We start from the raw sequence: 23,382 nt of genomic DNA on the forward strand, positions 1-23,382 counted from the left end.
TTCTTTGGTCAGATAAGCTTAATGGATCTGGCAACCTCATTTTACTCGTACAGCCAAAGTGCGATCATTTAAATTACGGTGTAACAATGATTTGTTTTAATTGCAAAGGTAACCCTTAGAAAACCAGACAAACTCTTCGTCAAAAATGTCAGCATTTTGAAAATAAGTAAATGCCTAGGTGTACTCTTACTTTGACATGCAACAAAGGCTCGTATTTATTTTATTCAAAACGAAGATGTTGCCTCATGTTCACAGGGCAAAGAAACGTAGTCAGAAGTCTTAAAATGAATCCAAAAAAGTACCCACTTTAAAACTGCAGAGATAGTTTTGATTGATGACCAACAACAAACCCTGAAAACTATATGTAAAAACCTTAGTAATGACCTTTTAACATTGAGCACCTTATGTAATTCATCTATTATGTCGATAATATATGAAAATGTTCTATAATCAAATGTTCATGATAGCTGCAATTTTATTCTAAACGTTCTTTGAGACACTCGAACTATTTTTGGTTTTGTCAACGCTGCTGTCCTAACAAAACTGAGATTGTCACCATGCCAGCAGCACGCGATGATGGACAATTTTTTTCTAGCAAGTCAGTCCACTGTTGGCCATCTTTGGAACGCTCTCGAGAGGTTATTTCCAGTCATGCCAGTGCAGCTCCTATCTACTTGAATGGACAAAGACCGAAATCTCCTAAACGGTTGGTCAAGATTACGATCAAAGAACATATTTCAAATCAGCAATAAAATCTGACAATACTGATGTAATAAATTGTGATTCTTCACCTCATATTACGTTAAAAAACGAAATGTTCTAGGCTTTTATAGCTAATGCGCATGCGCATCCTAGAGTTGATAACAGGTGATGTCTGTATCTAAAAGGTGATTGGCTCTTTTAACTTTAAGGCGGGACTTCCTTTCTACATCAGTTGACCGTTGGGCACTAGAGCTCCTTGGTTGAGCGTTCCAATTTCTCCCATTCAATTTAATAGAAGTGGCCCTTCTCTCTTAAATAATCTCTGTGATGGGTCACCTTTCAGCGGGCGCATTGAATGAACACACAGCTCGCGGTGACGTATTGCACAGCTGATCTGGCAACAACTGGCAGTTCACCGAAAGGGCCCGATGGTTTCTGCGCCGAAGATATAATTAAACGCATCTACCTTTAACAGTGCAAAGATAAGGTAATGTTAAATGAAAATGTCTGTGATCATACTGAGTGTGGAGAAATAGTGCTGGTGGTGAGATGTGACTTTTACTCTGTGTGATCGACGCTGACCGGTGTCTTGTTTATTTCCACGCGGGGACGTGGGATTGTAATTTATGAGCATTATAAGGAACATTTCGTCCACGCTTAATCATACGCGTATGATTAAGCGATATCATGAGCAAATCAAGGCAAGAGCACCCATGGCGTGATCCGACACTCGCACTATCGAGTAGATGTAAGATTGTGAATCTGAACTACATGACACGAATTGGCTTTAACAACAACCACTGAAGAAATGACACTTAGAAACGGCCGTTTGTTCAATATATTGTTGCGGTTACGTTGTATAAACTGCGGGCGCCCTCGAGCTTAATTCGTATTCATATCATGAGGCCTCATGAAGCTGACTTTTGAGTCTTGTTGACACAGCTTTTCAGTTTAAACTATAAACGTTACTGGACAATTTGGCAGGACCGGATAGTCGTCGCAATTTCAGGCACCCCATCACGGGATCACTGATGAAATAAACCCCTATAATGGACCACAGAGCGACAGTTGGCTACGCTTGTCAGTCTAAAAGCCAACGACATCAGGGAAGTGTGCAACAAAAACCTTGAGCGACTCACTATCCTGACTGTTTAACAAATATAAGCCGTGAATTTGTTTATGATTTGGTTACATCGTACCTTTGTAATACAACAACACGAACCGGTTTCCGTTTGGTCGGCCGTCTTAATTAATATTCCGGGCTCGTAAGGGGCTGTTCATTCCGAACACGTTCTTTGTGCTCTGTTTTCATTGTTTTCCTATGTAAACATGCGATAGCTAGACGTCTTTAAACGTTGTGCCGCGTCTCAGTGGTATTTCAGCGTTTTTAGTTGCCTTGAGAAATTTAAATCTGACATTGACACAATGGCTACGTTCACATGCACCCTCATAATAAAATTATAATGCAGTTAAGGCAATACTGAACTAAACTGTAGCTCCTGCTAACATAATATTGTGATTATGCTTGTAATTAGAGTAATGATAATCGCAGTAAGATATGTGGAGTACTTCTATTTTAATCGCTTTATATTGGCATGTAAACGCTTTAATCGCAGCTTTTCCACTCTGATCAAAGTGCGCCTGCGCTGGTGCTGCAGACGGATCATGCTCCACTCAAGCACAGGGTCGAAAACATCCCGAAATGTTAACTTTTGTAAGGTGCAAGACAAGACTGTTTTACATTTATTTTTGGCACTGTCTTTTTTACAAAATTATTTGTGTATTTATGTAATCATCAATATTTGATCATTTATACTCTCAATTTTCATCATGCTGGAATGATGGATTGTTTGGTTTTGATAATACATCTAAGGAAACAGTTTTATTTATTATCTTTTATTACTGTGGGCCAAGTTTCACATACGTAAGTGTAAATTCTCCAATCACAAACCAGATTTTATGGCATTTTTATTTATATATTTATTTTAACCCCAGACTTTCCAAGTAGGTACAACTGCAATTTGGTGATCTTCATATGGGGGCGGAATCTTTAAAAGTGAGCTGGGTTACTCCACAAGGGGGTGTCACCTCCACTCACGGTTAAGGTTAGGGAAAGGGTTAGGTAAGGGACCCCTATACCTTTAATATTTTTTGGAGCTCCCACCACTTTTTGGAGCTCTGCCTGCTGCTACATCCTTATCTGACTATTGGATACTTGTACTGTTGATTTTGTTGTTTCACTATATTAAATGTGCACTCAGTAACTTGTCTTTGTGTCATCTTGGACTTACACTGACACCTAGTGGCTTGGATGCAGCATCATTTAAAATCAATAGTTTTCGGTTTCAGATACCATTGCAGAAATGTGGTATTCACAGTCAGCCATGATTACTTTAATCAATGAGTGAAAGTGTCAAATAACAGGACAGTTAAGAGGGCCTGGGTAGCTCAGCGAGTGTTGATGCTGACTACCACCCCTGGAGTCACAAGTTCGAATCCAGGGTGTGCTGAGTGACTCCAGCCAGGTCTTCTAAGCAACCAAATTGGCCCGGTTACTAGGGAGGGTAGAGTCACATGGGTTAACCTCCTTGTGGTCGCAATTAGGGGTTCTCGCTCTCAGTGGGGCGTGTGGTAAGTTGTGCGTGGATCGTAGAGAATAGCATGAGCCTCCACATGCTGCGAGTCTGCGGTGTCATGCACAGCGAGCCATGTGATAAGATGCGCAGATTGTCTCAGAAGTGGAGACAACTGTGACTTGTCCTCCACCACCTGGACTGAGGTGTAACCGCGCCACCACGAGGACCTACTAAGTAGTAGGAATTGGGCATTACAAATTGGGAGAAAAGGGGATAAAATAATAATTAAAAAAAAAACAGGACTGTTACTTAGATTAAAGAACAGTATTTGGCTGGTCATGTGATTCTAACATGGCAGCCCCCATGTGCGGACCATCTCCATATAGAATAAAACAGCTTTTATAAGGTTAATGATGTGACTAGAGTCTTCATTTTAATGTGAGTGGTCATGATTTCCTTCATATATTGCAAAATTACAATTCATGTCTTTTAGGAGTTAAACTTTTTTAATAAGGAAAAATTACTGAGTGCACCTTTAATGATATTTCTCCAATACTAGTAAAGATGCCGTGCCATGTTAAAAAGAGCGTATAGTTTTAAAAATGCGCCGCGAGACACCTGTGTTCTGCTCTATTCTTAAATTTTGCGCTGCAAAAATTATTTCTTTGTGAACGGCCCCTAACACGGTTCTGCTCATGCCCAAAAACAAAAAGTCAGTGCCTTACATCACAAAACCAGACCACAACACACAATAAACACGTGGAGGCAAGGCGAAATGTTGTTTCTGTCTGCTTCTTGTCAAAACACAGTTGCCATAGCAGGATCTACTTGCTGCTTCAGAAATAGTAACAGTTCCTTCTTTCAACAGAGAGTGAATGGATACACTGTTAACATAACGATACTAGTCGTATAGCTGTTGCTACATTCATTGCTGCTACTCATGATTTTGTTTTGCGGAGATATATTATGTAATTTCTTTGCGAACTTAAAATGTGTTTACCCCGCAGGTGCTAAGATGAAACAAACATGATCAGCACCAATGGCCCCTCCATCAAGTGTGAGGAGACCCGGGACACCGGCAGGAAGAGGAGGCGACCGCCAGAAATGCTGCATCTCATGTTTGCTGTCTCTGTGTGGCTGGTGACGGGTACCACCATATCCAGTTTGAACAAATTGATATTTGCTGTGTACAATTTCAGATTTCCGCTGCTTCTGTCAGCCCTTCACATGCTGACAGCAATAGTGGTGGACTACGGACTGATCAAATGCAGGGTTATACAGCTCAAAGGGATCGGTGAGCAGGATTTGACCAACAGCGCTAAATGCAAAGTATTCTTGTTGAGTTTGACATTCTGTGCCAGTATAGCGTTTGGAAACATGGGACTCAATTACGTCCAGCTTTCATTCGCACAGATGATTTACACCACAACGCCGTTATTTACAATGGCCATTTCCGCGCTGATTCTCGGAAAGCAGCATCACATCCTGAAGTACACCGCGATGATACCCATCTGCCTCGGGGCATCATTCAGCATTATGGGCGAGGTCCAGTACGACCAGATGGGCTGCCTGTTTGTGTTCGCCGCCACGATGTTACGGGGTGTAAAAACTATTCAACAAAGTGAGTAATAGCGTTGGGAAGTTCTTTCGGACAGTTCAGACAATTTTTTTTTTAATGCTTTTATTATTCACCAATTCTTTTGAGTTATCACTCAAAAAAGTGTTCTAAAAAGTTACATTTATGTCAGACTGTATTTTCGGTTAGGTTACATCATCCTACATTAGGTTTGAGAGGTGTACAAACCATTCAACAGAGTAATAGCTTTGAGAAGTCAGATTCACTTTAGCGAATCGTTTCTTTTCAGGAGTTTTGTATCAATTAACTGTTTAAAAAAAATTATTCATAGATTCTTTTGAATTATCGCTTGAAAAGTGTTCCAAGAATTTAAAATTTGTGCATGTACCTCATTCACAGTGGCGCCATCTTTAATTTCTGATGGGAATAGAGCGCAAAAGTTCCGAAAGTAAAAATCCCATACATTTTTTTTCCATAGACGAATTGATTTTCAACGATAACTTATAAACCTTTAAAGACAAACCTACCTTGAGCTTCGAGGTGGTTCATAAATGGTATATGCTTCCACTGAAGAAATCAGTCTGCGTTATTTCAACTTCATTGTTTAAAAACCGTGTTTGATGGCGGAATTCATGGTAAACAACTACATTACCCATGGTACCACAGAGAAAGATCCACCAATCAGAGAACTGCGGCCAACAAAGCCCACGAAACGTGCCTAGGAGTGACCGGCCACTCCAGTGACGCACTGTGAATGACACAACCAAGTCGGTGTCTCTTCACCCTTAAACTATTTCTATATTTGTACATATCGGAATATTTTGCAGTAAACTTAAAATATATTGTTTCTATACTTATAATCAACAACCTAAAATAAATAGTTTTCTATATTCCCAGTTTTATATTTGAGTACGCCATTCGCAATGCTTCACGGGATTGTAGTTCGTGCCCTCATGAAACACGATAAGGCTTGTATCTTTGTCTTTTTGTCCAATTTTCAAATAATCTTTTGCCTCAAAACAAAGTTTGCAATGTTCTGATTCACCTCGGAGCTGGTTGGATTGGTTCATGGCTTACAACTTTTTTTATGGAGTGATTTAATAAAAAGCCTATGGAAGCAATAAATGGGAAAATACTTCCGGAACCCAGACGGCAGAAAAAGTGGGATTTTCCTATGGGTTTTTATAATGGGTTTTTTGAATGCATGTATAAAATAAGGTCTGTGGTAAACAATACTTGAAGATATGTGGATGTTTTGTTCCACAACATAAATTACAAACTTTCATACCCCAAACATGACATAAGCTGAAAAATCCCATTATAAAACCCATAGGAAAATACAGAGGGAACCCATGGCGAATTCTCTTCCTGGTTTTTGGACTACAACCTGAAGAGTTCAATGACATAAAGGCTGCAAGGGATAGACTTACAGTCTCTTCAATGGGTTGTATGGTTGTTTAAGGTGTTTAGATCGTTCTGCTGACGAAACATTGAAAATTTACTTGAAATTTCAGTTGACAAAAACCTCCAGACAACATGAGTGTGAGATGTGATCTTGGAGCTTTATACATTGCATGTCATTGAAGAGAATGGAAGTCTGTCCCTCACAGCCTCTTTTTCATTCACTTCAAAAATCAAATATGGTGCTGTTGTGAATAAGGTCTATTTGACTGGGTTTTCGGTTAGGTAATATAGATTGTGTCAGATGTTTTGTTATTTGTTAACAAATATTTTTTAAAATAATATAAATTTTCGCCAATGTTATTAACTAGTGTTCTCAACTACTAGTTTTGCTCCTAGACATAAGCAGTCTCAAATGACATACTATACACTATGTACTTTTAAAATATACTATGCACTCAGCCATGTATTGTATACATTTTCAAAGTGTAGTATCGTCCCAAATGGAACACTTAACATTTTTTACTACACTGAAGTATTCAACATTTAACAGGTGACAAAGTGATGTTTCAAATGCTCACAATGTGTTGCCTCTAGCTTTAGCGCATTAGCCAAACTCAGCTCTACACTTCTCAAATTAAGTACATATTCACAAAGGTGATTGAAAAGCATTCAACTTACATTAGAGTTATTGAGCTAGCTTTAGTGCGTTAGCCAACCTCAGTTCATTACTTGAATCTCAAACAACATACAAATTCCCACAGGTGATGGTAATGCATTTAACTTAAATTTGCAAGGTGCTGTCTTCACTGAAGTTTTACTAGTTGCTACATTCTCCATTATTTAAAATTGTTTTGTCAGACCAGCATCATAGCACGGTAACTCCACCCCCCTTCCATTACATACAGCAAGCTGCAAGCGTTGAGTGCATGAAGTGTCCAACATTCCACATTCCGTTTTGACAGTTGAAAAAGTGCATCATTGGGTTACTCGTAGTACACTTCGTTTTGTTGCATTTTTAGTGTTAACATACACACTACTTCAATATGACGTAAAATAGTACAGAAGTGTGCGGTTTGAGATGCACCTAACGTCGACTGATTTATAACGCTTTGCGAATCGGCTCAAAAGAACGATCCATGTGCAAATCAGAAATCACTTTAAAGCGATCAATGTAGAGCTTTTCCAATATGCAACACATCTGTTTTTTGCTCTGTGTATATTTGAAGCTGTATCTAAATTGAACCTAATTCAAAAAAGCCACCAGCTTTTATTGATATGGAAATATTCTCTCTAAATGAATGTTCCTGACACCAGAGCCTATTTTTGTCTTTCATAGCAGTTGGTTCAAGTTCTTGGTCATTATTTCCCACACTGCTGGTACTTCCTTGTGCAAGTCTTAGTCAGAGAGGAGAACACCCTGTCTACCAACAGTCGATGGTACATTCTGTTCAACAGACTTGCACATGAAGGCCCACTGCCGTTACTACGATTGTTGTTGTTCTAACCTTATTTCCCAAGTAGCAGATGACCTCACATTAATGAATAGCGGTTGGCTACTTAAGTGTTTTTGTTTTTTTAGAATGAGTGTCAGCTGTTCTCCATTAAGTTATGGGATCTCATTCCTAGAATAATTATGTAGGCGTCTGGCTCTGAGAACATGTAAGGTGTGTGACTGGACTGTCTACTGTCTACACAATTTAGTATACTGGGAAAACCTGTTTGCCTATTTTGTATTTTATATATCTTTTTATGACTTCATATCTCTGTCACATTTTACTGCAACAAAATGCTGTATACTGACACAATACAGTGTTATGTGTCTGTAAAGGCTCATGTCCTGAAATTCTTGAGTCATTTAAATGTTACATAACGTAATCTACATTTTGCATACAAGCTAAATGGTCTGTTGATTTTTAACCTTGATTTTAATAAGGCAGTGCCTTGTTTTTAACAAAGTGAACTTTGTTTGCCATGTAAAGTAAAACCGTGGTGGGCAGTGTTCCATTTATACCAACATTTCCGGAGGGCCCAATAGTTGTAAGGAACTAGAGTTACCTAAATGATGCACTATACACTACACTTTCCTTATACACTCTTCACTCAGCCATCTAGTGTATGAATTTTCAAAGTGTAGAATTGTCCCAAATGGAACACTAACATTTTTTGTCTACACGGAAACGTGCTGTTTTTCAGCTGACAGAAGTGACATTTAAAACGTGCGCAATGTGTTGCCGCTAGTTGCGCATTAGCCAAACTCAGGCCAACACTTCTCAAATGATGTACATATTCACTCTGTCAATTGGAAAAGCATTCAACTCACCTTTGTAAGGTGCTGTCATCACGGATGTTTTGCTAGTTGCCACATTCACCGATTAAAAACAATTGCTTGGTCAAGCCAACATTGTGGCCAGGTAACTCCGCCCCTTCCACTACGTAGAGCAAGCTGCGAGCGCTGAGTGCATGAAGTGCCCATTTTCAGTGGGAACATATTTCTTGTACTACTTAGAATACAAAATGGCATTCAGTAGTGCAGAGGTGTGATTTTGAATGCACCGTATAACTTAGAAATGCTTACTGATTTCTAAAAAGTTGAAAAAATAAAGCAAAACGCTACACTCGACCATTTTAAGTTTAACCAGCTTATGTTGTTTATGGCCCATAGTGTTATATTATCAACATAATTCATATTTTATCTATGTGAATGATTTTCTGATGATGATCTACTGTATATATTAATAAAACCTTTAATTTGTTGATATAATTACTCTCAATAACGCATCATATTGGTGCTTTGGTTCACTGTGGAGTCAAACAATCCCCTTACTGAATTAAAAAAATATATCATTAACGATTTTTGTAACTGATGTTATATTAATTTAATAAGAAACACTTTGCTGTCTTGGTCCAGGATAGACACTCAGTGTAGACATACAGTTGAAGTTAGTTTACATACACTTAGGCTGAAGTCATTAAAACTCATTTTTTAACCACTCCACAGATTTCATATTAGCAAACCATAGTTTTGGCAAATCGTTTAGGACATCTACTTTGTGCATGACATGAGTAATTTTTCCAACAATTGTTTACAGACAGATTGTTTCACTTTTAATTGACTATATCACAATTTCAGTGAGTCAGAAGTTTACATACAAGTAACTGTGCCTTTAAGCAGCTTGGAAAATTCCAGAAAATGATGTCAAGCCTTTAGGCAATTAGCCAATTAGATTCTGATAGGCTAATTGCAGTCAATTGGAGGTGTACCTGTGAATGTATTTTAAGGCCTACCTTCAAACTCAGTGCCCCTTTGCTTGACATCATGGGAAAATCAAAAGAATTCAGCCAAGACCTCAGAAAAAAATCTGTGGACCTCCACAAGTCTGGTTCATCCTTGGAAACAATTTCATCTGTACAAACAATAGTATGCAAGTATAAACACCATGGGACCATGCAGCGATCATACCGCTCAGGAGGGAGATGCATTCTGTCTCCTAGAGATGAATGTAGTTTGATGCGAAAAGTGCAAATCAATCCCAGAACAACAGCCTTTTGAAGATACTGGAGAAAACAGGTAGACAAGTATCTATATCCACAGTAAAACGAGTCCTATATCAACATAACCTGAAAGGCTGCTCACCAAGGAAGCCACTGCTCCAAAACCACTATAAAAAATCCAAACTACAGTTTGCAAGTGCACATGGGGACAAAGATCTTACTTTTGGAGAAATGACCTCTGGTCTGATGAAACAAAAATGTAACTGTTTGACCATCGTTATGTTTGGAGGAAAAAGGGTGAGGCTTGCAAGCCGAAGAACACCATCCCAACCGTGAAGCATGGGGGTGGCAGCATCATGTTGTGGGGGTGCTTTGCTGCAGGAGGGACTGGTGCACTTCACAAAATAGATGGGATCATGAGGAAGGAAAATTATGTGGATATATTGAAGCAACATCTCAAGACATCAGCCAAGAAGTTAAAGCTCGGTCGCAAATGGGTCTTCCAAATAGACAATCCAAGCATACATACAAAGTTGTGGCAAAATGGCTTAAGGACAACAAAGTCAAGGTATCGGAGTGGCCCATCACAAAGCCCTGACCTCAATCCAATAGAACATTTGTGGGCAGAACTGAAAAAGTGTGTGCAAGCAAGGAGGCCTACAAACCTGACTCAGTTACACCAGTTTTGTCTGGAGGAATGGGCCTAAATTCCAGCAACTTATTGTGAGAAGCTTGTGGAAGGCTACCCAAAAAGTTTTACCCAAGTTAAACAATTTAAAGGCAATGCTACCAAATACTAACAAAGTGTATGTAAACTTCTGACCCACTGGGAATGTGATGAAAGAAATAAAAGCTGAAATAAATAATTCTCTCTACTATTATTCTGACATTTCACATTCTTAAAATAAAGTAGTGATCCTAACTGACCTAAGACAGGGAATGTTTTCTACGATTAAATGTCAGGAATTGTGAAAAAACTGAGTTTAAATGTATTTGGCTAGGGTGTATGTAAACGTCTGACTTCAATTTTATCTAGATCACATGTTGGTGTTTTTTTGTGCTCTATTTTTGGTGTGGCCCTTGCATCACTGAGGTTAAGGTTGTTTACTGTATGCCAGTGTTTCCCAAACTGGGGTACTCGTACCCCTGGGGGTACGTAAGGTGACAATGGGGGTACCCGAATAAAATTCTGAGATTTACTATTCTTTTAATTTCATCACAGGCTAAATTAACATTCAAACCCAGTTAATGTATTTCTCACTGGCAAAAAATATTTTTGTGTGCCCTCTAGTGTAGAAACACCAAAATGGTGGTGGCATAAATGTCAGATAAATATTTAATGATATAACCCTATCTTTTGCAGTAAAAAAAAAAAAAACGCATGTACAAATACAGTATGTTCAATACGTGGGAGTTGTTTTACAAAGATAATTGTAATTAAATATATATTTTCAAAATACCTTGTATGAATTGTATCTATGCGTTAGAGAGGGGGTATGCAAAAGGATGTTGAATGTTTGGAGGGGTATGCCACTATAAAAAGTTTGGGAACCACTGCTGTATGCTTCACAGCCTAGCTCAGCATGTACTTTAATAAATGAGTGTCTATATTAGTGAAAGACCAATATATCAGCCAGGCAGATTAATCAACTAATATTTGCCCATATTGAGATTATCTGCATTGGGTGATAACGGTGCCTCCTTTGCTGATTAACACTTGGGGTCAATTTACTCCTTTTTGTCAGTTCCAAAATCTACCGACAGCTTTGAATAATGTGAGCTTTCTCAAAATGTTTTCCAATATGTGAATTTTCATGATATTATTTAAACATTTTTTTTTTTTTATTAAAATTTTAATTACTAATATAAAACCAGTTTATTTTCTCAAATAACTAAATGGACATCAAACATTGATTAGTGTTGAAAATATGTAATTATGTGGGGAAAAAAGAAATTGCTGAACAGCTGAATTCTACCTATGGTTTGCGTCGGAGTTCTGGTGGTGTTTATTTTGTAAATTATGATCATCTGACTGCTCATTATCCAGCTTATTACTAGACTACTTGGAAAATAAATCAATAAATAAATGGACAAGAAACACTGATTTGAGTTGAAATTATTTGATTAGCTTACTTGTAGATCAGAGAAGTAGGAAAGATGACTCGCTGACCTGATATGACTTAATCCCCGGATGTGTGGTTGTAATTCAGAAATATCCGACAGCTAGATGGCCCCATTGACCAATCAGAATGAAGTATTCCAATCACCCGTGTAGTAGAACATGTTAACACATATGATTTATTAAAAAGACCCTATGTGAAATGTTGTAAATTTGTCTTAACAGCGTTAATGCATTTTATCAAAGCTAACTCTTTGATGATTTCACAAAATGATTTACAGGCAGACAGTGTTTCTGATATGCTAACGCTTATTTAAAAAAAATGCTTACAGCACCTTTAAATATCCTTGAAGCTAAACAAGTAGTTGAAGTACATCATCCGGATACTCATAGTACCCTTTTTTTTTTTTTTTTTTTTTTTGTGGATTTCAGTGTTAACATACTACTTGCACTACAAAATTCCGTAGAATAGTGCAGAAGTGTGTGGTTTGGGACACACCAATAGTATCACCTCACTTTTGGGCATGTCTGAAAAAGATGGATCATGTTAACTTCAAGATCGCTCTGACCAGTTGAGACTGATTGTGTGAATGAATCGTTCAGTTCGATTTTCAAACTTTTTGTTGTCTTGAAACGTGAATTGTTCCTAACGATTCAGTCCAATTCGGGAGAGAGAGAACCACATGCAGCTGCCATGTGTGTTTATGTAGTGTGTCTTTTTGTTTAAGTTCTTATTAAATATTATTATGACTGTTCAGCCGGTTCCCGCCTCCTCTTTTCCCAATCTTAACCCTGTTACAATGAAATTCTAATGTGGCACGTTTTAGGAGCAGTGCAGCTCACGCATGATTGAGGAGAGGAAGAATTACACGGCTCATAGTCCAGACACACTCCAAACTTTTCAAATAGCCTAAAAGGCGATGTCGAGTTGCAAAGTATGAGGGAAATATAATGCAAAAATACAAAGTAAGTAAATACAGAAGCAGTGTCATCGTGAAATAAAATGGAGCCAGATCTGGCATCCACTTAACTTGCATGTCAGAGTGTCTAAAAATGTAACACCCTGGCGTTTAATACGTCCTTTATTAAAGTTCAAATAATAAGGAAGCGGGTCATGTAAATAAATATACTCCGAAACTGGCATTTCTCTGTGCGGTCAGCACCACTTCTGTGAGTTGCGTTAAGTGACCTGATCTAAGGGGGAGAAATTGAATCTTCTCCCAGCTGATGCACACTCTTGCTCGTCTCTTGTGCAGGTTTGCTGCAGCTAGATTATAACGTTATAACATTAAACACTGCAACAATTATTTTTGGGATTTGTCTTTTTTTGGCTTGTTTTCCTATATATATATATAAAACATCTTTAAAACAACGTACATTTACTTTAGGAGCTATACAGCAGAAGAAAAAATTGTTATCTGAGAATTTTGTATACAATAGGCCTATTTAATATTTAAATATTTTTAAATATCAAAAAATCCTTAAAATAAGATATGAATATGAGTATAATTTTTCTTTACTGCACTAGAAGTATGTACTGTACAAATTAAAAAATATACTTATATACAAATTATGTACATACTCAAGATACATTCTCTGAAAGCAAGTCTAAATATCTTATATGTTGCTTATCCAGTAAATGTATCTTGTTTTAAGGATTTTTTTAGATCATTTTAAATGGAAAACAAGACAAAAACATTTGATAATATTAGGAGTTTTTGCAGTGAATTTTTTACTGAATTAAACTTAATAAAAATCCAACTTTTTTTCTTTGTATTTCAGTGAGTCATTTAGAGGTATTTTTAAAAGATAATATTGTCCTCTTTATTGTTAGTAAGTACGTTTAATACAAACTTTTAGGTCGATGCACAAGCTGAATAGTCGGTTAAGAGCTAATGATTAATCGTTGCAATAATCTCCCGAATAGTCAAATAATCCTTCTAATTATCATTAGATTAGTCGATTATCAAAATAATTGTTAGTTGCAGCCCTAGTGTTGACTCAGCCGATTCAGTCTGATTTGTGAAATTGTTCATTATATGAGATTATTTAGTGTGAAGAATCGTTTTAAAGTGCACTACAAAAAATGTTTTGTGCAAACTCCGACAAAGAAATATTTAAGAACATTTATTTTTAAGAGTATAAATTGGCCATTGGTCACCATGCTCTCTAGACATCAGTATCAGTATTGGCATCCGCAATTTAAAAACCCATATCGGTCGAACACATACAGTATATGCCTGAGTCGGTTTACTGTGAAGCTCCATATTAATTGCAATAGCTGAATCGTGTGTGTTATTTTCAGGCATCTTGCTTCAGGAAGAGAAGATCAATTCTGTCTTCCTTCTGTACCTGATGTCCATCCCCAGTTTCTGCATCCTGGCCATAGCTGCACTGGCTCTGGAGAACTGGGCGGCACTCCAGTCTCCTTTCCAGTATGACCACCACCTCTGGGGTTTCATCCTGCTCAGTTGCCTGGGCTCAGTGCTTTACAACCTGGCCAGCTGCTGTGTCATCACCCTCACCTCCGCTGTCACACTGCACATCCTGGGCAACCTCAATGTGGTGGGAAACCTTCTGCTCTCCCAGTTGCTGTTTGGGAGCGAACTAACGGCTCTCAGCTGTGCTGGAGCTGCCCTAACCCTCTCTGGCATGATCATCTACCAGAACTCGGAGTACATTGTTGCTTACCTCGATGCACGTAGAGCCCAGGCGCCAACCGAAGCCAGTAAATGGGGAGAGGAAGTGGTATGTGCCAAGGAAACTGACTCAAGCATATCAACGGCAACTTCAGAATCAACTCCAGAACCTGTTTCAGAACCAGTTCTGGAGACTTGTTCAGAACCTTCTCTAGAATTATCTGCAGAACCAGCTCAAGAACCTATTAGGAGGACAGAGAATCAGACTCATGAGAAAACAGACTGAAGATTCTCAAAAGAGATGAAGTTTGGGAATATGTTCCAAAACCTAGTGAGCTGCCTTGCTGTCAACAGCCTGCATAGGTAGCTTCCTTCTAAGGCAGCATTATAACTGAAATGGAACCTCATAAGGAACCGTTTTTGAGTTCTATATAGCAGCAACTCTGTGCGTCATGCAAATAGCACTCCTTACAGTAAGTGCACAGGAGACTCGATGCATAATCGATTTCTATAGAGTGTGCCATTAGCATGTTGCTAAGCTAACAACACAATATGCTCATAAGCATAATAAAACATAGCACGCATAAATATTGGGTAAAAAAGGCCATTTTTTAAATAGATTTGAAGTGTTTTTTTTACCACTACTCATACTAAATTAAAAGTATATTTGTATTCAACATGTCTCTCGATTTTCAGTAGAGTTTAGCATTAGCATGTTGCTAAGCTAACAATGCATTTTTAAGATGTCGATTAGTGGTCCACTGATGAGTTTTTAAAAGTCAAGTACTTAAATTTAGCGATCAGATTAGTCAATGGTTGATTTATAAGATGTCCACAAAATTAGCTGGAAACATATTTTACACAATATTTACTCAAAATTCACACAGTAATATTTGAAACCAGAAAATTAGCATTATTATGGAAATAATAATCTGACACATTAAGAAAAAGTGCTTTGGTAAATCATGATTATGAGATACTAAATCATATTTATGAGATAAAAATTCATAATTATTAGATTCAAAATAAGTATTTTGAGTTAAAAATGCTGAATATGAATATACTTTTAATTTATGCAGTATTTAAAGTATTGCTATTTAGGAATGAGTATTGGTAAAAATACTTAAACTCTATTTAAAAATGGCGTATTTTACCCAATATTTCTGTGTGCAATGTATTTTTATGTTTATTAGAATATTGTGCTGTTAGCTTAGCAACATACTAACACCAAACTCTACTGAAATAGTCGAGTCTCATCTCCTGTGCACTTAACCTGGGAGCGCTATTTGTAATACACACAGACTTGCTGCCTATATACTGTAGATCGCTACAAATCTCGCAAAATATACTCCAGCCTTTACAATGTAGACAAAAAAAAAGTTGTCTTAAAAGGCAGCATAATCATGCATTTGCAACATAAGCATGCCTAGGATGTCCTAAAATGCTGACTACATAGGAAGCTCACTATTTTTTGGAACAGAGCATAGATATTGCACAGGAAGGCTGAGCAGCAAGACCTTTGAGGAAGCCTCTTTTGATTTTGAGAAGTCTAGCTGGTTAATATAAAGACGATGATGGAATTGAAGGTTTAGTTTTCTCAGTACCTCCTCACTGTGCCAATGTTTTTAATTTCAGTCATACCTAATATGGAGAGCCACCAATACACAGAGCTATGAAAATGACTGATGCCTTTTTTTTTTTTTTTTTTTTTTTTTTTAACGAACGTGACAGTTTGTTTGTGTTTTATTACCTCTGTTTTGCCTACACATACTTTTAGCGCATAAAGAAATCCTGCATGAGCACGGGAAAGATCTCCAGTATCCTGCCATATTCACACTGATTGTGTCTATCTAAATTATGCACTGTGAAAAACAACTGCGCAAATTGCTCTGGCTCGCTTAAAACGGTCAGCATAGCTGTTACTGGACTTGCACTTTTTAAATACTAGAGATGGGCACAAATGTAAAAAATACATAGGAATAATGTATTTCTAGGTACTGTTACTCAGCCGCCCAGATCTGATGTTATGGGAGGGCATTTTTAAGGCAGCTTTCTGTAGGATGCCATGTTTGTTTGAACAAGGGCCCTGTGTTTGTTACGGCACTACCACTTTTTTTTGTCTAGGTTACGTTTACATAATGGAGACGAGCAAGACCAGTCGATCCTCAAATCAGTGCTGTTGTCTGGCTTTAATACAAATGTGTCTCTCTTCTCAGAAATTAGGTTTTCTACCTCTTTGTGTTGTAGTTGAGGTATAAATGATCTATTAAAGATATTCCTAAACAGATGAGTTTCACTAAGAAAGTGTCTGGGCTATGTTTCACCCCAAATAAAAAATGTCTTATTCTCATTTATGTTATTAATGACCTGGACCCAGACATGTTCTTGACGGGGTTCATGAGATTGGCTGTTTTTGAAGGAATATTATGAATGTAACCATGTCCCACCAGAGGCAGGCGGGTTAAAACTGGTGTCTCTTAGATAATTCCCAGTTCAGATACTTATAAATAGGTCTCTTTAATGCGTCTCCTAAATTTTTAGCACACTATAATTTCATGGGAGAAATCAGAATGATATCCTCACTGGCATTGTCCTCTTTAAAGATCTCACTAAAAAGTCTCCTTGGTCTCACTTGTCTCCTGCAAGTGGGTGCTCATCCTTTTTCATTGGTTTCTGTATTGTTTGTTTTGTTTTCATTTGACACCTGCTGGACAGTATTATTTTCCCTCTATTTTGAATTGTGTATTTTTATGCTGTTGTAGGAAACTGACACCAACAGAGGTTATAGACCAAGGTACAAAGGAAGGCATTCCCTCAAAGAGGTTTTGTTGCCATCTGCTGCATAGAATGCGAATATGCATTTATTCGTTTTGATTTATTTCGTTTTTTTCACGTTGAGGTGCATTGGATAAAAACATATCGGGCATTTTCCTGTTTCCCAACTTAATAGGTATTTATTAGCAGGGTTTATATTTTGGATACATGTTCTCATTATGATGACTTTTATGTATAAGTTGGTATTTTCCATCCATTTATGGGTACTTTAAAATAGCTAACTTGAATTGGGTTTGTAGCGGGATGTAATCCAGCGCCAGTGTGGATGTGAATGTATCATACCAGGCAACAAAAGTGTTAGCACTCTTATGGAGCCTACACTAAACTCAAGTGTGCCTACCTGAGGGGCTCTGTTTTAATAAACACCAGCCTTTCACTCTTTATTTATTAGAAGGTCTCAACTGTCCATTCACGCTTTAGTGTTTTCACACATCACAACATTTCCAGTGAACACCATAATGGGTAAAGCATTATACAAGATGTCGATTAGTAGTCTAGAGATCAGAGTAGTCAATGAGCGATAAATAAGACATCCACAACATTTGCTGACACTTATTTCACACAAAATTCACTCCGTAATATTTACAGTAGAAACAAAAAATGTGCATTATCCATTGACAAGGTTGGAAGATTTCAGAAATGACAAGGTGGGGCTTGCACATCTATAGTTATCATCCAATTAGTCTGCCTTGGTGACATAATCACTAATCATGATAGAGCATATTTACATCACAAGCACAGCGGTTATCTGACCATATGTTACAAACGGAATGAACGCAACAATTACAGTCTATAATACTTCTTACACGTAACTTTCAAAGATGAGGAGATGGTTTTTCAGTGAAATACCTCAGATGATCTTGCTTAATCCTGTGATGAAGTTTGATAACTTTATATATATATATATATTATTATTTTTTTTTTTCGTGTGTGTGTGTTGTTTGGTTTAAATTCTGAGATCTGTTAACTTAGAGAAACATTTAATGGTTCTGACGCTTTTGATGTGTCATGGGTTGCAGCGTAAAGTTGCTGACGATTTGCATAATTGTAAAGCTCTTGTGTATATATGGTTTCTGATGTCAGAAAAATATCTGATGTAAATGCTTATTTTATTATATTTATGTATTTTACAATCATGGAAAGCTGGGCAAATAAAAGGTTCAAAAATGCCTTGTCTCCTGTCCTCTGCTTTCACACATTATAGTATACAGTGGCAAGAAAAGTATGTGAACCTTTTGGAATTAGCTGGTTTTCTGAATTAATTGGTCATAAAATGTGATCTCATATTCATCAAATTCACAAGTATAGACAAACAACAATATGCTAAAGCTAACAACACACAAACAATTATAATCTTTCATGTCTTTATTGAACATCCCATTAAACATTAACAGTGCTGTGGAAAAAGTAAGTGGACCCTTGGATTTCATTACTGGCCGATCCTCCTTTGGCAGCAATTACCTCAACCAAGTGTTTCCGGTAGCTGCGGATTAGACCTGCACAACATTCAGAAGAAATTTTTGATCATTCTTCCTTACAGAACTGCTTCAGCTCAGCCATATTCTTAGGATGTCTGGTGTGAACGGCTCTCTTGAGGTCATTCCACAGCATCTCTATTGGGTTAAGGTCTGGGCTCTGACTGTGCCACTCTAAAAGGTGGATTTTCTTTTTTGAAGCCATTCTGTAGTGGATTTACTCTGATGTTTTGGGTCATTGTCCTGCTGCATCACTCAACTTCTACTGAGCTTCAGCTGGTGCACAGCCACCCTGATATTATCCTGTAGGATGCCTTGATAAATTTGGGAATAATTTTTTCCCCTCGATGATTGCAAGCCGTCCAGGCCCCCAAGTAGCAAAGCAGCCCCAAATCATGATGCTCCCTCCACCATACTTAATTGTTGGGATGATGTTTTCATGTTGGTATAAGGTGCCATTGTTACGCCATACGTAGTGCTGTGTGTTCTTCCCAAACAATTCAACCTTAGTTTCATCAGTCCACAAAACATTTTCCCAGTAGCGTTATGGAGTGCCAAGGTGGTCTTTGGCAAACTTCAGACACGCAGCAATGTTTTTGTTGGAAAGCAGCAGCTTCCTTCATGTTGTCCTGCCATGGACACCATGCCTGTTTAATGTTTTCCATTTAGTAGACTCATGAACAGATATTAACCAGTTCCAGTGATTCATTCAAGTCTTTATCTATCACTCTAAGGTTTTTTACCTTATTGAGCATTCTGCTGTGTGCCCTTTCAGTCCTCTTGGCTGGACGGCCACTTCTAGGGAGAGTACCCACAGTACTAAATCGTCTCCATTTATAGACAATTTGCCTATCTGTGAACAGATGGATATCTAAGCTCTTCGAGATAACTTTGTAACCCTTTCCAGTTGTATGCAAAGCAACAATTCTTGATTGTAGGTCTTCTGAGATCTCTTTTTTTGCGAGGCATGGTCCACGTCAGCAGATGTGTCTTGTGAATAGAAAACTCAAAATGTTTGAGTGCTTTTTATAAGTCAAAGTAGCTCTAACCCGCACCTTCAATCTCGTTTCTTTAATTGGATGCTAGGTTTACCAACTCCTGACTCCAATTAGCTTTTGTTGATGTCATTACCCTAACCTTTTTCCACAGCACTGTGAATGTTTAATGGGATGTGTTCAATAAAGACATGAAAGATTATAATTGTTTGTGTTGTTAGCTGAAGCACATTGTAGTTTTTCTATACTTGTGACTTTGTTGAAGATGAGATCACATTTTATGACCAATTATTGCAGAAAGCCAGCTAATCCCAAAGGGCTCATATACTTTTTCTTGCCACTGTATAACACTTAAAGGGACAGTTGACCCAAAAACGACTGTCCCGGCCATGTCAGCGGCCGGTTCAGCGCCGCGGCAGGAGGGACACAACGTCTCGTTCCCTCTATCGGGGAACAGAGGTTACAACAATAATCAAAACGTTCCCTGTCTGTGCCAAGATGTGCTTAATCGCCTCGGTCTGCTTCCTCACCATCGAGAACTGATGGGTGAATCCTCGACGGTGTCGCCAAAAAGCCCCCCTTGGGAGATGGGTGCATCGAGAAAGCGGACTTTCTCGGCGTCACGCATCTCTGCAAGGTTGAGCCACAGGTGCCGCTCTTGGACCACAAGAGTGGACATCGTCCGGCCCAGGGCGTGCGCTGTGACTTTTGTCGCCCGTAAAGTGAGGTCGGTCACAGTACGCAGTTCCTGCATCAGCCCTGGGTCGGTTCTACCCTCGAGCAGATCTTTCAGCGCCTTGGCCTGGTGGACCTGCAGGATGGCCATGGCGTGCAGGGCGGAAGTGGATTGACCCGCAGCCTTGTAAGCCTTTGTCATTAATGAGGAAGAGAACTTACAGGCCTTGGAAGGGAGCCTTGGTCGGTCGCGCCAGGTGGCTGCACCCTGCGGGCATAAATGCACTGCTACGGCACGCTCCATCTGGGGGAGCTCGACATATCCCTTAGCTGCTCCGCCGTCGAGGGTAGTTAGGATGGACGAGCCTGCGAAGTGTGTACGGGCAGCTATTTTTCTTTCTTTTTTTTTTTTAAAGGTGCCTTCCATGAATTCGTTAGCGCCTCGTGCACTTCCGGGAAGAAAGGCGGGATGTGGCCGTGAGTCGCACTCCGAGCCCAGAAACAAATCATCCAGCCACAAACGCTCAGGGCAGGGTGGAGGGTTCCACTTCAGCCTGATATTCACAGCCGCCCGGGCAAGCACGGCTGCCCTCTCAGCGTCCGCCTCATCCTGTGCTCTACCGCCCATGGGCGGGAGCTCAGAAGATTCGTCCACTTCCAATAGCAGAAGCCCACCCTCTGATGCTGCGACCAAAAGCTCATCCTCGTCGCGAGCCGCGAACGACACATTAAATCCGCCCTGAGGCAGACCGCCTGTATCGCTCGACAGCTCTTCCGGATAGAACGAGCGTGCTGGGGGATGGGAGGTCCGCGGGGGTTGAGACGGTGAAAACGCTCCCATATCCACATCCAGATCACCCGCGGTGCTTGCCGACCAGGCTGGCTGAGCATCAGCCCAGGACGGAGCGGGTTGGGGAGCAGCCGCGGTGGCTCCTTGCTTCATGAAAAGGAAGTGAGCCACGACCGCAACATTCTGATGGGCGTGTTCTCGCAATGAGAACATAACCCTTCCACGAAAGCTGCCTCGGTGTGCTGGCACCCCAAGCACTCAAGACAGATTTCATGGCTGTCCGGAGGGGAGAGATAATGGCCACATCCAGTAGCGCAAACGAAATTGTGTTTTTGCGCAGTTTAATTGAAATGTTATTTATTCCACCAATGAAATCAATTTAAAGTACAAAGTAAATGGCCACAACATCCTCTCTCTCACAACATCCCCTCTCTCCACTCTCTTGATTTCATTCAACTTCAGAAAAAAGGTACTTTTTTAATACCTACGTACGATCTTATCTGAAGTATGTTTTTGGCAAGATACTTGGACTTTTAATTGTCACTCAGTATCTATACTTTCACTTAATTTCTGGTACTTTTCACACCCCTGTAAAAAGGGTAAGTATAAAATGTAGGTGTGTAACTCATCCCGCATTTGTGCTACCGTTTTATGCTATCACCATCACCAAGCAATCACCCTGAACATCCTAGCAACCGCATAGCAATACCCTAGAAACCACCCACAGCAGCCTAGCATTGTGGTAGTTTTGCACCAAGCAACAACACTTATTTTTGTCAGTAAATGTACAAAATAGTTTAGCTAAACAATCACATTTTCTTCTTCTTGAATGTTATAAAATGCTAAATTGTAAGTGCCTTTTTAGGACTCCTTCACTATAATAACCACTGTTGCATAATTAATATGCCAGATTAGTCAAACATTCAAAGGACATCCAGTCTATGTCATGCCTTCCCTCACCCTCATTTTTTCCATGTGTCATTCTAGCTCACCTCTGCCAGCTTGTAATAACAATCACCTGCCACTAGAGAGAGCCAAACAATCCATTACATTCAACAGAGGTTATTTAAACGACGGTGCACAGTCACATTGCGTTGGTGCAGGCGTGAAAATACGCCTACAAGTGACATTATTGGCCTCTGTTTTTGATGAGAAAAGGGAAGACGAGTGTATTTGTGAGTGCATTCTTTCTGCTGACGATGACGATGTGTCAAACCTGTGTAAACACAGAGATGCTGCTAGGCAACATCATTCTAGTTATGCCTTAATAAGGCAGTGCTCTTTGTCTATCCCCTCATTCTGTGTTTAGTACTGTGTAGAGCTAGGCCACCTGCTTATGTAATCATTGTCAACACACAGTATGCACTGTGATTTACCTCAATATTTCCTTTCCCTTGGTTTCCAAACATCTAAATACCCAGATAGCACACACATATCATGCATTTAAGGGATAGTTCCCCAAAAATATACATTCTGTCATCATTTTGTCACCCTCATTTCATTCCAAACCTGAGTTTCTTTTTTTCCACTGTGGAATAGAAAAGAAGAAATTTTAAAGCATGTTCACACTGCTCTTTTCCATTTAATGAAAGTGGATGGTGACCACAGTTTTCATGCTACAAAAATGCCAAAAAAGCATCATTAAAGTAGTCCATATGACTTGAGAGCTATTTTCCAAGTCTGTAGTCATGTGATGAACCAACATAATCTCATGACAACTCATAATAATTCAAAGTAGATGGCGAAATCATCTCGTCTCATTCCAAACCCCCATGTTTTCTTTCTTCTTTGGTACACAACACTGATTTTCCTATTAAATTCTTTGTTAGGTTTAGGGGTTGGGAGAGGGGTTAAACTTTATGGTTACGTTGTTGGTAAAACTTAGGAAAAATCGCGATAGGTATTGAGTGTATACTATGGGTAATAGAGAATAATAGAGGTAAATGAGTTTTTACTGGTACTAATTATTCAAACAAACTAAAATTTAAATTGTTATTCACAAAAAATCTTTTCAAATTTCATTTGCGGTCACATTTACCTGCTATGTTGCTAGCTGTCACAAAACATGCGAGAAGCAATTATGTTTGAAGTCAAATCTGGGAAA

The 23,382-nt window shown here is 39.0% G+C and overlaps 1 protein-coding gene across 1 annotated transcript; it reads left to right on the forward strand.

Annotated features, from left to right (window-relative positions):
• The first annotated feature begins 987 nt into the window (after positions 1 to 987).
• LOC127433754 (solute carrier family 35 member E4-like) lies at positions 988 to 18,495 on the forward strand. Its single transcript, XM_051685931.1, has 3 exons — positions 988 to 1,189; positions 4,286 to 4,899; positions 14,175 to 18,495. Exons 2-3 carry the CDS (start codon positions 4,305 to 4,307, stop codon positions 14,792 to 14,794), a joined length of 1,215 nt encoding a protein of 404 aa, XP_051541891.1. The 5' UTR covers positions 988 to 1,189; positions 4,286 to 4,304; the 3' UTR covers positions 14,795 to 18,495.
• Positions 18,496 to 23,382: the final 4,887 nt, after the last annotated feature.

Source organism: Myxocyprinus asiaticus, chromosome 43 (genome assembly GCF_019703515.2).
Source record: "Myxocyprinus asiaticus isolate MX2 ecotype Aquarium Trade chromosome 43, UBuf_Myxa_2, whole genome shotgun sequence".
NCBI classification, from domain to species: Eukaryota; Metazoa; Chordata; class Actinopteri; order Cypriniformes; family Catostomidae; genus Myxocyprinus; species Myxocyprinus asiaticus.